A 15,893-nucleotide genomic window follows, 5' to 3' on the forward strand; every position below is an offset into this window, starting at 1 on the left:
TTGTTATTTAAAACTTTTTGATGAAATTAAATTTAGCGTAGTATGCTAAAATTTATATTTTATTAACTTTTTGCTTTCACGTTAGGGGTAGGGGGAGCGAACGGAAATTTTGTTCCCAGGCTCCAACACTGCGATTTTTTGAAAAACATTCTTATTTAATATAAATATGAACATACTTAAGTTTGGAGTTTACTCAATGTCTGAAAGTGTTATATCTGTCACATCAAAAAATCCTGCCTACGCTACTGGATGCCTTGTTGATAATATAAAAGTTATATCTTCCACTGTTACAGCGACACACTAAAAGAAGATTACTAGTGCAAGGTTTCACAATATAGATAGTGAAGAGATATTAATGATGCTTAGTGATGCAAAAGCAGGATGCCCTAATGCTACAAATTGTTATATATCAATTAAAATAAGATACAAAAAGAAAAGACTATAGATTATTTAGATAGCCTTGAAAAATTGTATAAACAAAAGGTATTTAAGTAGCCTATTAACATTGCACGTAAAAAAAATATAAGAACTCGACTAAAACATAATTTGAGCAGAGATTTTTTACAGACAGACCTGCAAACAAGAAAATATGGATGAAAAAGAAAAAATACTTACCTGCTAAGCAATTTGATAATTTAGACGATGCTTTGTTAGAAGGAATTGTTAGAATTGTTACTCTGTCACAAATGGTATGGCATTGAGTATTCAAAATCTGTCATTTATTAAGGGGCAGTAAAAAAAAATAAAAAATAGATTACATAATTCTTTAATGAAAACAAGATCAAACTGAAATTGAAGCGGGTGAATATTGCATTAAAAAAAAAAATCCAGCTTGGTGCTGATGCTGTATTGGGAGAATAAATTTTTCTTAATTTGAATGTAATACATACTTATGCATACTTATACATTACTATAAATGTACTACAAGTTTTGCGACTTGAAAAACAACTACAGCAAGTTTTGCGACTTGAAAAGTAGGTACAACAAGTTTTGTGACTCGCAATTATTTTTTTTGGTGGATGGCTGTGGCTTACCTTTATGTGGCGTGTCTAATATTGAAAATGATTTATTTTGTTTCATTAGTAGAGTTTAAAAATTTAATCATTAACTAAACCATTTTTTTATAATAATTAATTACATATTTTATTTTAAAAGATTTATTATTTTTGTGTGTTTTGTAAGTTAGAGCGGGTAATCCGTCCCTTTATAAGACTACTTGGATACTCTGATACATCTGCTAATGCGATAAATCAATTTTTTATACAATTTCTCTGTTTTTAAAAATAGCATTATATGACTTAATTTTTAAAGGTTGAGGGAGGGGAGGGGAGACTTGTGGTGTGTAATTTAACTTTACTGGTGAGCCCTCCAGTAAAGTTAAATTACACACCACAAGTTACTTAGTTGTAAAGTATTAAAGTATAATTTTTAATTTCAACTAGTTATAACCATTTTAGAAAATATTAAAGTATTTTAAACAATGAATATTTAAACGGGTGTGTTGAACTTTTACCTAACACCTAATTTTAAGATACACCTCTAATATATGCTAGTGGTCTGGAATAAAATAACATTTTGTATATAAAAAATTACCAGTTTTATAAGAAAATCTACATATCAAAAACTTGCAATAAAAACCACATAACTTTTTGTAGAACTGTCTAATATTGTTAAACTTTCACTTATAAAATAATGTATTGAACAGCTTTTTAAAAATATATAACAATGTGGATATATAACACTCATTTTGATTGGTTACTTGACTACTGTAATTTTGATAAATTTTTATGATTTTTACATTTTTTATTAGAACTGCATCATTTTCAAATGATTTAAAAAAATTATATTATAAATCCTCAATGTTTAGATCCTTGTTTAGACCCTTTTACTGGTTGTTTAAAACCACCATCATTGTGTATTGAAGCAAGCTTTACCAATTTTTCTATAGTTTCTGGAGTAAAGTGGATCTATCATGATCTGTGATGAAAAGTTAAGTATTCAATAAATACAGATACAAAATTTTAAAGGTAAAGGATTCAAATGTTGCATCGTTTAAAAAATGAAATACTCTGCTTTTTCTAAGGTGTCAAGTTAGTACAAGATCTGAAACAGCAATAGTTACTATTTCAAGAAAAAAATGGGGGGGGGGGGGCATAGATGTTGACATTATAAACATTTGCAAGTCATAGATGAACAGAAAAACTATGAAACTGTAGAGAATGAAGCACTAATAGTAAGAGAGCAAAACTTGGATTAGAGGTTTGAAACACAAATCTGGTTGGAGTATAAAAATAATATATTTTAGCCACTAAATAATGTAACTGCATGTTCATCATGTCATAATAGAAATACAAGAACGAACCTAGAGATCCAGTGATCTTTTATTCACAAAAAATATCAAGATTTTTGGTCTAGATTGAGAATGGTGTGAATACACTAGATACATACATAGAAAATTGGATTGGAACAGATCTAAGTTTGCTCCTAGAACAATCTTGCAATCGAACAAGAAAGTTCTGCAAGACGTCTATTTTGCAGAATTTTCTGCAGAACTTTTTTCCAAGTTTGACAGAAGGCCTGAAACTTGGAGAAAAGTTTAAAAATAGTTCTTTTAAGAAATTAGTGCCCAGTAAGCGTCAACTGGCAGTTGTTAAAGACACATGAAAATAGCGCAGAATTTTATAGGCTGAACACATTTGGAATAACGACGGTTGTTCCGCTGCGGCGGAAGGTGTCTAAGCATGCCACCAAACAATAGTTAAGGTTTAAACAAAAAAAAATTTTCCACAATACTTCTGTTTTTGAATGCATTTTTTTTTCTTTCAACAAAAACTAAGTAATTCTTGCTTTCCATAATTGAGGATTTATAATCCATAACATATCACTTTTGAAAATATTTGAAAATAATGCAATTGTAATAAAAAAAAAAAAAGAATTATGAAAATTTATCAAAATTACAGTAATTAAGAAACCATTTTTTTCAAAATTAGTGCATTGGACTACTTAATTCAATTTAATGTGAATATTTAAAAAAATATTGAATTTGGCTGAATTTTTTTATGAAGCAATACATTTCTAATGTAGTAGCGCTTTTAATGAGAGTGCTACTACATAAGTATATTTTAGATACTACAATCAATGAGGGCCCCTCGATACTTAATAAGATGAGACGTTGATGTGAAAAAACTTACAGTAGAGAAACGGGATCTAGAAAACAAATAACTTAAAATATGCGTTTAAAACTGCAAACGTTAACTTAAAATAGACGACATTCAACAGAAAGGAACCAAGTACAAAAATCTCTGAGATAATGACATTTAAAAAATAATTTACAACTGAAAAGCATATAAAACCAACATTTTAAAACTGTATAACACATAAGCAGTGGATATTACAGTTGGTTTCTTTTTGATAAACATCAAAAATTTGCGAGTTTAATGGCAATAAAATTTCATGATATGCCAAATTATCGGTTGGTTCTTTTCAGTTGAATGCGTGTAAAACTGCTAACGTTAACTTAAAATATACGCGTAAAACTGCAAACGTTAACAGTTATAGACTTGCAAGTATTTTAAAAATCTGTTTAAAAAAAAAATACAACTTTTCGGTTTTGTAAAACATCTATATAAATAATCCTTACATAAATAGCTTTTATAAATATATCTAATGTCGTTTTATATTTAAAATATATTACTATAATCTATTTATTACAATACTATTTTTTAAATTTTAAGTTAAAACAGAGATGAAGAAAGTTTTAAATCTAAACACTTTAACAGTTTTTTGTTTCATTAAAATCGCAAACTTATACCAACTATATAAATATATATATATATATATATATATATATATATATATATATATATATATATATATATATATATATATATATATATATACATATACACACACATATATATGTATATATACACATACACACACTTAAAAATGAATATACATTATATATGTTATTATATAATAACTATTCATGTGTATATATATATAAATATATATACAAATATAAATATACATGTTTATAATATAACATTTATATATGTGTGTATATATATGTATATATATATATATATATATATATATATATATATATATATATATATATATATATATATATATATATATATATATATATATATGTATATATATATGTATATATATATGTATATATAAATGTACGTATATATATATAAGTATATATATGTATTTATATATGTATGTATATATATAAGTATATGTGTGTATGTGTATATATATATAAATATATATATATATATGTATATGTAAATGTATATATATACATATATATATATATATATATATATATATATATATATATATATATATATATATATATATATATATATATATATATATATATATATGTATATATATACATTTACATATACATATATATATTTATATATATATATAAATAAACATCAAAACTGCAATAAAAACAATGTATACTTGCAAGGAGCACAAGACCGAAAAATGGCTTTAACGTATTTTTTACGACTAACACTGTTAAGCATTTAACGACGACTAAACGAAAGATTTTTTTAAACAACAACATCCCAAACACAAAAAAGTTGCTTCATACGTAGGTTTTATTTACAGACTAGTTATTAATCTGAAGCGCCTTTCAAGTATATTATTCAAAAAATAATTAGAAACAATATAAATATCATCCAAACAGGTTTAAATACATCTACGATGTAATATTTTAATTTTTTTTATCGCAATAAATATGTTCAAAGCATATATCATACACATATAAGAAACGTCATGATTTGCAAAAGAAATCGTAAATGACTCAAAGCGGTCTTTAATTTCAAAAAATCCTATAAAGTCCAAAATACGGTTAAAATTAAAAAAAAGTTACCTTGGCATTTATTTTATCAAACAAAAAACCTGGATTTAAAGTTAAGAAACCATTGAATCATTATTTAACTCACAATTTCGCAGTTCCCCAACTTCGTCGTTTGTTAAACCAGCTAACTTTCTATAGCTCCTGCGCTCCTTAAATTTTGCATAAGATGCTTCGTTTATAGAAAGTTTATTATCTTCTAATGTAAGTCCATTCAATATATCACAACAATCAAAATCAGTATCGATTATAGGAGGTTTTAAAGAAAACGGAGGTTTTAAAACTGAATGGCAAATATCTCTCTGAGGTTTAATCTTTGAACCAAATCTGTCTGTAAAATTATCAACTTTATTTTTTAAGTCTGGATAAAGACTTTTACGTATAAGAGGAGTTCTTTCAAGAGACTTGCTTTGATCATTCACAACATGGTTACTACTAAAGGTAACGGCTTCTTCATTTTGCTTTCCAAATTGAAAGCGAATCGGACCACCGTCAGGAGGTTGAAGTTCCTCTAAAGTTCTGTTAAACACTCTCCCTTCACTAAATAGTGCACTTTCCCCATTTTTGATTCTGTCATTATTGGGTGTCAAATCAGTTTCTGAAAGACTTTGTTTTTTGCGTGAAATTATAGGTGTGCTTACAGATTTTTTCAGCGCTTTATTAGCTGAAGGTACTTTCCGCTTAAAAGCTTCTTTCATTCTTAACAGCACAGGTAAATGTGGTTCTGGTTTTTCTGGTGTAGGTATTTTAGGAGCTTTAGGTTTGAAAATTTCGGCACTTCTTCTTCGTAATCTTTTTAAGCAAAGTTTCATTCTAGCACCAGGCGTGCTTGGAGTACTTGAGGCTTGCGAGGGTATATCTTTAGAAACAGGTGTAACTGTTAACAAATTTAAACACTCTTCTGTTGAATTCCCGTTCATAGGAAAACTTTTTGAAGGAATAACATAAGTTGTTTTTGAAGAGTATAATGGTGTAGCAGGACTCATATTATCAGTTGAGTTCATATATTCTTTTCGTCTATTCTAAAACCAAAAAAACCGAAAAAAAAAAATCAAGTTATCATTCACTTATGACTGAAAAATTAATATTTTTACCTGAACTGACAGTGGTATGAACAAAGGGGTACCCGGATAGCTTTCTTTAAACTAAAAAAATAACAAAAACCTCAAGTAATTAAAGTCAGTCTCTATATCAATAAATATTTTAAAATATATCAATAAATATTTTAAAACAAAAAATATTGCTAATTTAAATATCAGAAAAAAACCAGTGAATATAAATATCAATAAAAAATCAGAGTGCATAAAAATAGAAAGTAAAGTTAAAAAAAAAAATAAATCTAAAAGTGCTTCTTATGAGGCACTTTGCTCCAGAGTTCAAATCAAGTATAATTCGATTCATTATTTGAATTTCATTTTTAATTGAAAAAAATCAGAATTAGTTCTTCATTTTTTAAATTAATACTTAAATTCAACTATAGATGTTATATTGTCCAAATGATTCCAATCATTATAAGGTTAATATGTTATATCGTCCAAATGATTCCAATCATTAGATTACAAAACAAAATATAAATAACCTATATGTTATATGTAATAACCTAAATGTTTTATATATATACCTATATGTTATATGTAATAACCTATATGTTTTATATAAATACCTATATGTTATATGTAATAACCTATATGTTATATGTAATAGCCTATATGTTTTATATATATACCTATATGTTATATGTAATAACTTATATGTTTTTTTTTATATATAGCTTTGAAAGCTAATGATTGTAATTCTTTGGACACTTTATTTGTATCATTTAATTTTAAATCCATCTAAGGCAAGGGTAGTCATGGTAAAAACAAATGTTATTTGGAAAAGTGAAAAATCAATTCTACCAAATGATTTCATTTTATTAAATTTTTCCCAGTTGTTAGGGTCTTGTCACAGGGCACTATAGAGAAGTATTTAGTGAGGAAGTTCCCTCTCTCTTTGTCACTTTTGTGGCCAGAATGGGCATCAAATCTCTAACTTTTTGAATTTGAAGTCAGTATTTAGTATTCTGAAATATTTTTGTACAATACTAAAAAGATAATTGAGGGAGATGGAATAATTTGAATCAAAAAAATATAAGTAACAAAAAAATCAATTTACAAAATTAAAAAAAATACTATTACAACTCTACAATAATCTAGATCATTTTATTAGACTTACCTTCTCCATAAACTCTCGTTTCTTTTCTCCATCAGGAAGATCCATCATATGAGCATATAGAAGCATTAATGCATCATCAGTGTTACTTTTAGCATTTTTACGAAACTGCTTGGGATCAACTTGCTGACAAAATGTTTTTTCCATTGGTACTTCTGCATCTTTTTCCTTAGAAATATAAAACCATCATCATCATCATCATCATCATCATCATCATCATCATCATCATCATCATCATCATCATCATCATCATCATCATCATCATCATCATCATCATCATCATCATCATCATCATCATCATCATCATCATCATCATCATCATCATCATCATCATCATCATCATCATCATCACCATCATCAAATTTTCTACTAACTTCATCATATTTTAAATTGATAGCTTCCTTGCAAAGGAAGCCTACTAAAATAATAGTTATAATCTCTTTGAATATTTAAATAATGCAATTTTGCAAATTAATTAATACCTTGTCTTTTTTCTGTAAGTACTGTTTTACTTCTGACAGAAATTCTGCTGGTATCTGTAAGAAGTGTTTAAAATATAAAAAATAAATTTTTTTTTAATTAAGTGTAAATGCAACAGAAACAGAAATTTAGTAATGTTAAAAAATAGTAGATTAAGAAGAAAAAATATCATATTGAAAAATATATAAATATCATATTAAAATAAATACAATATATATAAAAATTTTAATATAATTATATTAAAATATATTAAAATAAACATGGCTATATAATATTAAATATATAATAATAATATTAAATACATAATAATAATAGTAAATATATAAGATATTAAAATAAACATGGATATATAATATTAAAATAAATATGGATATATAGTATAAAAACAAACAGATTAATCATGTTAAAATAAACATGAATATAACATAAAAAATTACAAATATATCGTATTTAAGAAAAATTACAGATACAAATGCAAAAAAATATTTGAAGAAAAAATATGACTTGACCCTAATACATTCAGATTTAGAAATAAACCAATACATGTGAGAATTATGGATTAAAATTTTTTTATTGCTTTAATAATAATGAGGGCTGACACAAAGAATACAAAAAAAAAAAAAAAAAAAAAAAGAGAGAAAAAAAAAGTAAACTAAACAAAAATAGATTATGATGTTTTTATTTGCTTGTAGTTGCTTACACACACATACACACATATACATGTACATATAAATATATATATACATATAAATATATATATACACACACACACACACATTTTTTTTTTAATAGAAAAGCTGTGAAGAAAAATGAAATTTTAGTTTTGTTAATTAAATTTAAGACTTCAGAGCTAACTGAAATATTGCTTTTTATTAAATTTAGAGGATATTGAATTTTTTTTTTAATTTTTATGTGAAGAGCTAATGGTGACAATTTTGTTGCAAATGAAAGCAAATAACATATTGTAGTAAATTAATATCTAGTGTATTCTCCCTTAGATTTAATTACAGCCTGAATTTTTTCAGGAACACTAGCAACCAATTTGCGGCATTCCTCGGGTGTAATTGAGTACCAAACCTCTTGTACACGAGCCCAAAGTTCATCCTTATTCTTAGGTGGAGTAGGAAAGTTGTAGACCCGTTGTTTATTCTATTGCCCATAAATTTTCGAGTGAGTTAAGATCAGGGCTTTGTGCTGGCCAGTCAACAATTTTCAATTTCTTGTTGTGAAGGAATTTAATGGTCTTAACAGCCTTATGCTTGGGGTCGTTGTCTTGCATGAACATCGTGTTATGTAAAGTTCTGCCCCATTTTCGAAGGGACTTGGAATATCCGACCTTCAAGATGTTGATATAGTCATCAGCATTCACTATTCTATTAATTTTTACTAATTCACCGACTCCACGAGCACAGAAACATCCCCAAAACAAGAGTTTTCCTCCACCATATTTAACGGTTAGTGTAAAATCTCGAGCACATAATGGTGAATTAGGCTTTCTCCAAGTATATCTTATACCATCTGATCCAAACATATTAGTTTTACTTTCATCTGTCCAAATCCAGTCATCAAAAGTCATGTGTGCATGAAGTTTAGCATAATTTAAACGAGCTTGGCGGTGACAAGAAACTAACAATGGCTTCTTGATCTTTCTTCTGGATCGAAAACCAATTCTTTTGAGCTCTCTATAGACTGTCCGCACTGAAGCATGAGTCCCATAGCTGTTATTCATTAAAATAGTAACATCCTTTGCAGTTTTAGACTCTCCAGAAGCAACTAAATGAGCGATTGTTCTTTGGTCTCTTGGTGTAAACATTTTCTTTCGACCATATTTAGGCTTATTTACTTCTAAATTATTGCGCAATTTGATTTTATATATGAGATTATGAGACTTTCCGAACTCAGCAGCGATTTCATGATAAGATTGTCTGGATTTAAGCCTTTCCACAATATTTTTTTCTAGTTCAAGATTTATTTTCCTCATGATGATAATAACAATACTTTTTTATGTTTTGTAAACAAAATCAAACTCTAAATGATATTTAATCATTAAAAATCTGTGAAAAGTTGATAACTCAATCATTTTAGTCATAAGGCTATTAATTTATGTCGCATGCCTAATTAACTGTGGACAAATATGTTAATTGCTTTCTTTCGCAACAAAATTGTCACCATAAGCTTTTCACATAAAAATTAAAAAAAAAATTCAATATCTTCTAAATTTAACAAAAAGCAATATTTTTAGTTAGCGAAGTCTTGAATTTAATTAATAAAACTAAAATTTCATTTCTCTTTACAGCTTTTCTATTAAAATATATATAAAATATTTTTTTGTTCAAACATGGTGACAACTTTGGCACATACTGTATATATATATGTCTCTTTTGGAGTGAAGCTAAACCAATATATTAAGGTATAGTTACATAAGGTATGAGTAGACAAGGTAAAATGACTGTTTTAGTAAAAACTGAATGAAAATTAATAGACATGGTTTTCAAGCAATGATAAAACTGCCAGAAGTTTGAATCTGAGTTCTACAATCAGAAGTATTTAACAAATAAGGCTGTTAAAAATTGTAAAAATGCCTGCCCAAGTACCTGTCAAAGGAACAGAATTTAATGGGTACATGGGTACCCATTAAAAAAAAACAATATTTTTTGTAAAAGTTGAAATTACAACAACTAGCTTTTACAAACCTTTACTTAATAAAAATTAATGAGAACTATTTTCTTAAAACATTTTAGTTGCTTAGATTAACTTTTTATACGCTTGAAAAAATTTATTTTTTCAAATTTTTTTTTCCAAAAAAAATGCATATCTTTTTAAGAAGAGACTGTAAACATTTAAATATAATTTACTTAACTGAAACTTGAATTTCTTCGAAACGGTCAAAAAATTGCGTGACGTAATTTATGGACAACCCCTAAATGAGTTGAAGGAGTTCTTTTTATAAGAAAGGAAAAGATTGTGCATGTGAGGACAGGTAGGTACCTGGATGCCTGGGTACCTGTCAACAACCTTATTAACAAACCTTTTGTGGACGTCTGATAAAATTCTCAGTGTGCTAAGAAATATAAAATGTTTTCTTGCATTCTGGCATATTTAGTAGAAACTAACTAAAAGCAAGAGTTTCAAATTTGAGTGCCAAATTTAAAATTTCACATAAAAATATTGCAAGATTCTATCTTTGGTCTTGTGTTGTTTCTTATCTGCATTATTAATCTTCATAACAACCTCACATCTAGAGTGGGTCTATTTGTTGACGACTCAACTTTATACACCTGTCTTGACAAAAATGTGGAAACATCCCAGCATCTACCCTTAGTAATAATCCAACCATTTGTGGACAAGAAGCAGAAAGTCTCTACAAAAAATAATAGTGTTAAAAATAATAAGAACCAATATAAAAAAGTCCTGAAGAAACAGTTGCATTCCTAAATTACAGATTGGTCAAAAAATGTCAAGAACATTTGAGCATTAGGGTGCAACTTTGTGTACAGCAAAAAGTGTTATTGCTTACTTGAAACGGAAAAATTAATATATTGCCATGACCAAATCACCTGATCTCCACTCCAGTAAAAATATTTGGAAGCTGGTAAAACAAAAGATCATAAAAAAGTATATCTAAAAAACAGAGTTTTATTAAAAAGATGAAACCTTATGGAAGTCTAATGGAACCTGATCTGGCACAAAAACCTAGAGTTGATAAAAATTGTAAAAACAAATTGTTGCAAGCATGCCACAACTCACCAACACTATTATTGCAAATAAAAGTAAAATATAAATGATTTAAGTATTAGTTATATTTTAGTAATAACTAAAAAAATATTTAACTTGATCAAAAACTTTGCTTATTTTTTTGTTGAGTAATACATTGTAAATAAAAGCATTATCTTTAAATTTTTTTTATTTCTAATATTTACAAAAATAACTTATGGTTCTAGTGTGATGACAACCCACTGTGTGTGTGTGTGTGTGTGTGTATATATATACATATATATATATATATATATATATATATATATATATATATATATATATATATATATATATATATATATATATATATATATATATACATATATATATATATATGTAAATATATTTCATTTTGCTGTGTGCATATATTCAGCAAGAGCGCTCAATGAATAATATCAGAGCTATATAATTGATTTTTTGATGAGATGAAATAAAAATAAAATGTTTACCACAAAAATTTTCATGTGTTTTGCAATCATCAAATAAAAAATACATTGTTTTTTTCGTTAAAAAATATACTCTTAATAAACATAGTGACGTTCAAAAACAATTATAAAACTGTAATCATTTGCGAGCATGGTTCGGTTTTTTTATCTTTGGGCTCGTGGTTGTCAAGTAAGAACTTAATTTTGTGAGGGCATTTAGATATTATTTCTGTTTTTTTTTTATTTAATAATTCTTGCATACCTTTGTATGATATTATGCAAAGTTTTTCATGAAGGCAAAGCAAACATTTTTTTTTTAAAGTTGCTGTAGGCGGGGTTTAGACTTGTTTAATTATTGACCAGGTTAATTTGGGTGTTTTTTTTAAGTTTTCTCTTATCTGCCATATATACTTTAAAAGGGTGGTTGAATTTTTCAGTTTTTTGTTTGTGAATAAGTGTTTGTGGTTAGCCCATCCTTTTTTCCAAAATAAAAAAAGCATAGTAAGGTTTCATTTAAAATCACTAACAAGAACACTATTCATTCACAACATGGATAGTGTCCTTGTTAGCTATCATAGAGTTTAGGAAACCTTATTACTAGCCAACCTCAGAACCATGAAACTGAGTTTTAAAGCTGTACCCTCATTAGGAGATAAAAAGAAGAGTTACATAGCCACTAATAAGACACAAGCAAGTGAGCCAAGAATATCCAACATTTATTGTCCAAGACAAACAAAGGAAACTATGTAGTACAGATTTACATATACTAGCCTAATAGATAAAGAAATTGTTTGATTATTTAGGAAAAATAAGGTTGGCAAAAATTTTCTGACATAAATCTGTGTGAGGAAATTTAAGATTTAGGAGAGTTACCTAGAGTCTGAAATTTGCAACAAAACCCTAATAGCCAAAAAATTTCTCAAATGTATGTCATGTTAGGTCTCAAATGAAACAAAATTTTATATAAATTTAAAAAATAATAAAATTTTAGACAAAAATTATTATTTTATGTTTTATTGCATAAAAACCAGGGATGCGGAGTCCCAAAAAAGAAACTCTGGATTTGAAAGTCACAAAAAGATTACTTTATCCTAGTTTTTGGTATCCAGGAGCTCTAAAAATATAAATAAGTTTATGGACTACTAATAGGAAAAAAATTAGGACTTTTAGGTTAGAGGAACAACCATTTTTTTGAGCCTGGAGTCCTTAGGTATAATGGCGGCAAGGACTCCGAGACTCTGGGCTTAAAAACAATAAGTTTCAAGTCATTAAATCTCATGAATTTTTTTATTATAGCAGATAATAAGTCAACATTCATGTTTAGAACTTCTGGACACTACAGACTTGGAAAAAGTAGAGATATAAAGCCGGAGTCCTTTTGGGACTCCACATCCCTGATAAAAACTATTATTTTTTAACAAAAAATAAATAAATAAAAGTGTAATTTTTAATTGTTTTTGTTAAATTGTTAGGTGCTTTTAATTAAAATAGATAATTATTTTTGAAATTTTTATAAAATTTTGATTCTTTTGAGACCCAACATGACATTAAAAATTTTTTTTTTCCCTTGAGTTTAGGGTCTTGTTGCAAATTTCGGAATTAAGGTGGCCCCTCTAAATTTTTAAAGTATGGGGCGCATATATATATATATATATATATATATATATATATATATATATATATATATATATATATATATAATATATATATATATATATATATATACATATATATATATATATATATATATATATATATATATATATATATGTATGTATATATATTAAGGTACATCCAGATATATATATATATATATATATATATATATATATATATATATATATATATATATATATATATATATATATCGCAAATTATATGAATCAGGAAAACAAAATGGGAAAGTGAATTCCGAAGAACTGTTTCGAGGAAATGTTAGCCTTAGCCTCACCACATCTATCTAATGTATAATAAAACCTATCAGTTATTACCATTAACAAATCAACAGTAGAACAAGATTGAAATCCATATTGATGATCGAAAAATAAGTTATTAGATTCAAGATGATAGATTAAGTGCTTAATAATTAAAGACTCAAAAATCTTGCTTATGATAGGATGAAGACTAGTGGGACAATAATTAGACAAGTCAGGTCGCTCTCCAAAATTTTTGAAAATAGGGATAATAGTTGCTGCTTTCTGGCAGGATGGAAAACCAGACTCTGATAAGCACTTGTTATATAGTTTTAACTATAACAGGTATGATGTCTGGACCACAAGCTGTTGAAGAATCTAAGCAGGAAATTACTATGGATACAAAAGCTGGAGTGATACAAAAGTAAGGCAATGGACTAACCTGTTTGTCAGCAATATCAGGTAAAACATGATTGGTGGAATCAAGAGATGATATCGATGAGAAGTTCTTAGCAAACAATTCAGCCTTGTCTTTAGGTAAAGTGACAAAATCTGAACCATACAAGAGAGGTGGCATAACAGGTTTGTCCTTATTATAGATACTGTTATAGATTCTCCAGAAGTCATGAGAGCCTAATTTTTGGAAAGTTGACTATTTGCATTAAAGATTGAGAAAGGCAAAAGTTGTAACACCTGCAGAGTCACTACTAGAGCCAAGCCATTCAGTGTGATGAGCATTAAAGTCACCAACAACAACATTAGCTGAAGGATAAAGAGAAAGGGCTTGGTCAATTGATCAGAAATAACATTGAAAAGAGTGCAGCCTTGAGATGTAGGAGAGCGATATAGAACAAAGAGAAAAGTTACAGAAAAATTACAGAAATCAGAGATGAAGATTTCGAAGAACATAGTGACAAGAATAATGATGAAGTACAGGAAAACAGGGGAATTAAAAGATAGGTCTAGAAGTGGACAGCCAAAGAAGACAACATCTCGAGAGGTTAGGACAATTGTGTGCCTCAATTTGGAGAACTGCCACTGTTCTGCTGTGGAAATAGAGCCTTTGATGTCTGATTATCATGATGTCAATATTACAGACAAAACTGTCCAAAATAGGCTACAAAAAGTGAGGCTTTGAGCTCGTGTAGGTGTGAAGAAGCCAGTGTAGGTGTGAAGCTTACAGCCTTACATTGTCACCAAAGGCTTGACTTTGCAACTACTCATAGAGGCTGGACTTTAGAAGATTAGAAAAAAGTGCTGTGGAGTGACGAAAGTTTATTCCAGGTCTTTTGTGGAGCAAAGAGATTAATTGTGAGAAGAAAAGGTGAGAGGTTTCATTCTGATTGCATAGCTTCTACTGTAAAACATGGTGGTGGATCTTCAATGGTTTGGGGATACATATCCTGGCATGGGGTTGGTCATTTGTATTGTTGCAGAGGCAACATGAATTAAGACTTTCAAGTGTTAAGAAATCACATGCTACCTACAGCCAGAGAGCTTTATGGCAGAAGAGATTCCTTTATCTTCCAACATGATAATGCACCTTGCCATAAAGTTAAGAGAGTGTGTAAATTTTTACAGGATAACAGTGTTCAGCAAATGGAATGGCCACCCCAGAGCCCAGTTATGAATCCCATTAAACATGTATGGGAAATCCTATTCAGGGCAATCAGGACTAAAAAGCCACGCAATCAGGATGAACTTTGGAACTTGCTGCAAAATGCTTGGAATAACATCACAGCACCTTTAAGATCTTATTGAGTCCATACCTTGATGAAATGAAAAGCTGCATTTAGCTAAGGGTGGACATACAAAGAATTTGTAATTCTTCCACTTCTTGACTGACTATTTCCTATAGTTTATGAAAAAGGTAAACACTGTACAAATATAGAGTGATTGGTATTTCTGTTTTATCAAGCGAAAAATATTATTAAAAATTTACTGGACACATGACTTTTTTTGCCACTTGACAATATCTTAATTCATATTTAAATAGGACAATTACTGAAACTCTTTTTATTTTGGTATGATTAAAGGTTAACACTGTTGGAGCAGTCCTGTATAAAAATTTCTTAGATAATTCTATCTTCCTCAATGTTACCTTAATTGGTTTTAGTGTTATATATTGACACAATAAAGATTGTTTATTTACATTTATTATAATTAATTACAGTTAAAAATTGTATATATTTTTCATTTTGATTCACTCCCAATAAGGCTGCA

General features: G+C 28.0%; 1 protein-coding gene across 2 annotated transcripts in view; it reads right to left on the reverse strand.

Moving 5' to 3' along the window:
* Positions 1 to 4,719: 4,719 nt before the first annotated feature.
* The window catches only part of LOC101234311 (rho GTPase-activating protein 19), a 48,909-nt gene continuing 37,735 nt past the window's right edge, over positions 4,720 to 15,893 (reverse strand). Inside the window, exons 6-10 of one of the 2 annotated variants that reach the window (XM_065793808.1) lie at positions 7,579 to 7,632; positions 7,100 to 7,264; positions 5,980 to 6,030; positions 4,974 to 5,907; positions 4,720 to 4,859 (exon numbers count right to left, since the gene is read on the reverse strand). In XM_065793808.1, coding sequence (XP_065649880.1) covers positions 4,858 to 4,859; positions 4,974 to 5,907; positions 5,980 to 6,030; positions 7,100 to 7,264; positions 7,579 to 7,632 — 1,206 coding nt within the window. In that variant the 3' untranslated portion in view covers positions 4,720 to 4,857. Of the gene's footprint in view, positions 4,860 to 4,903; positions 5,908 to 5,979; positions 6,031 to 7,099; positions 7,265 to 7,578; positions 7,633 to 15,893 lie in introns of those variants that run through there. The other variant, XM_065793807.1, reaches the window with a different exon arrangement.

This window comes from Hydra vulgaris, chromosome 03, assembly GCF_038396675.1.
Source record: "Hydra vulgaris chromosome 03, alternate assembly HydraT2T_AEP".
Taxonomy (NCBI): domain Eukaryota; kingdom Metazoa; phylum Cnidaria; class Hydrozoa; order Anthoathecata; family Hydridae; genus Hydra; species Hydra vulgaris.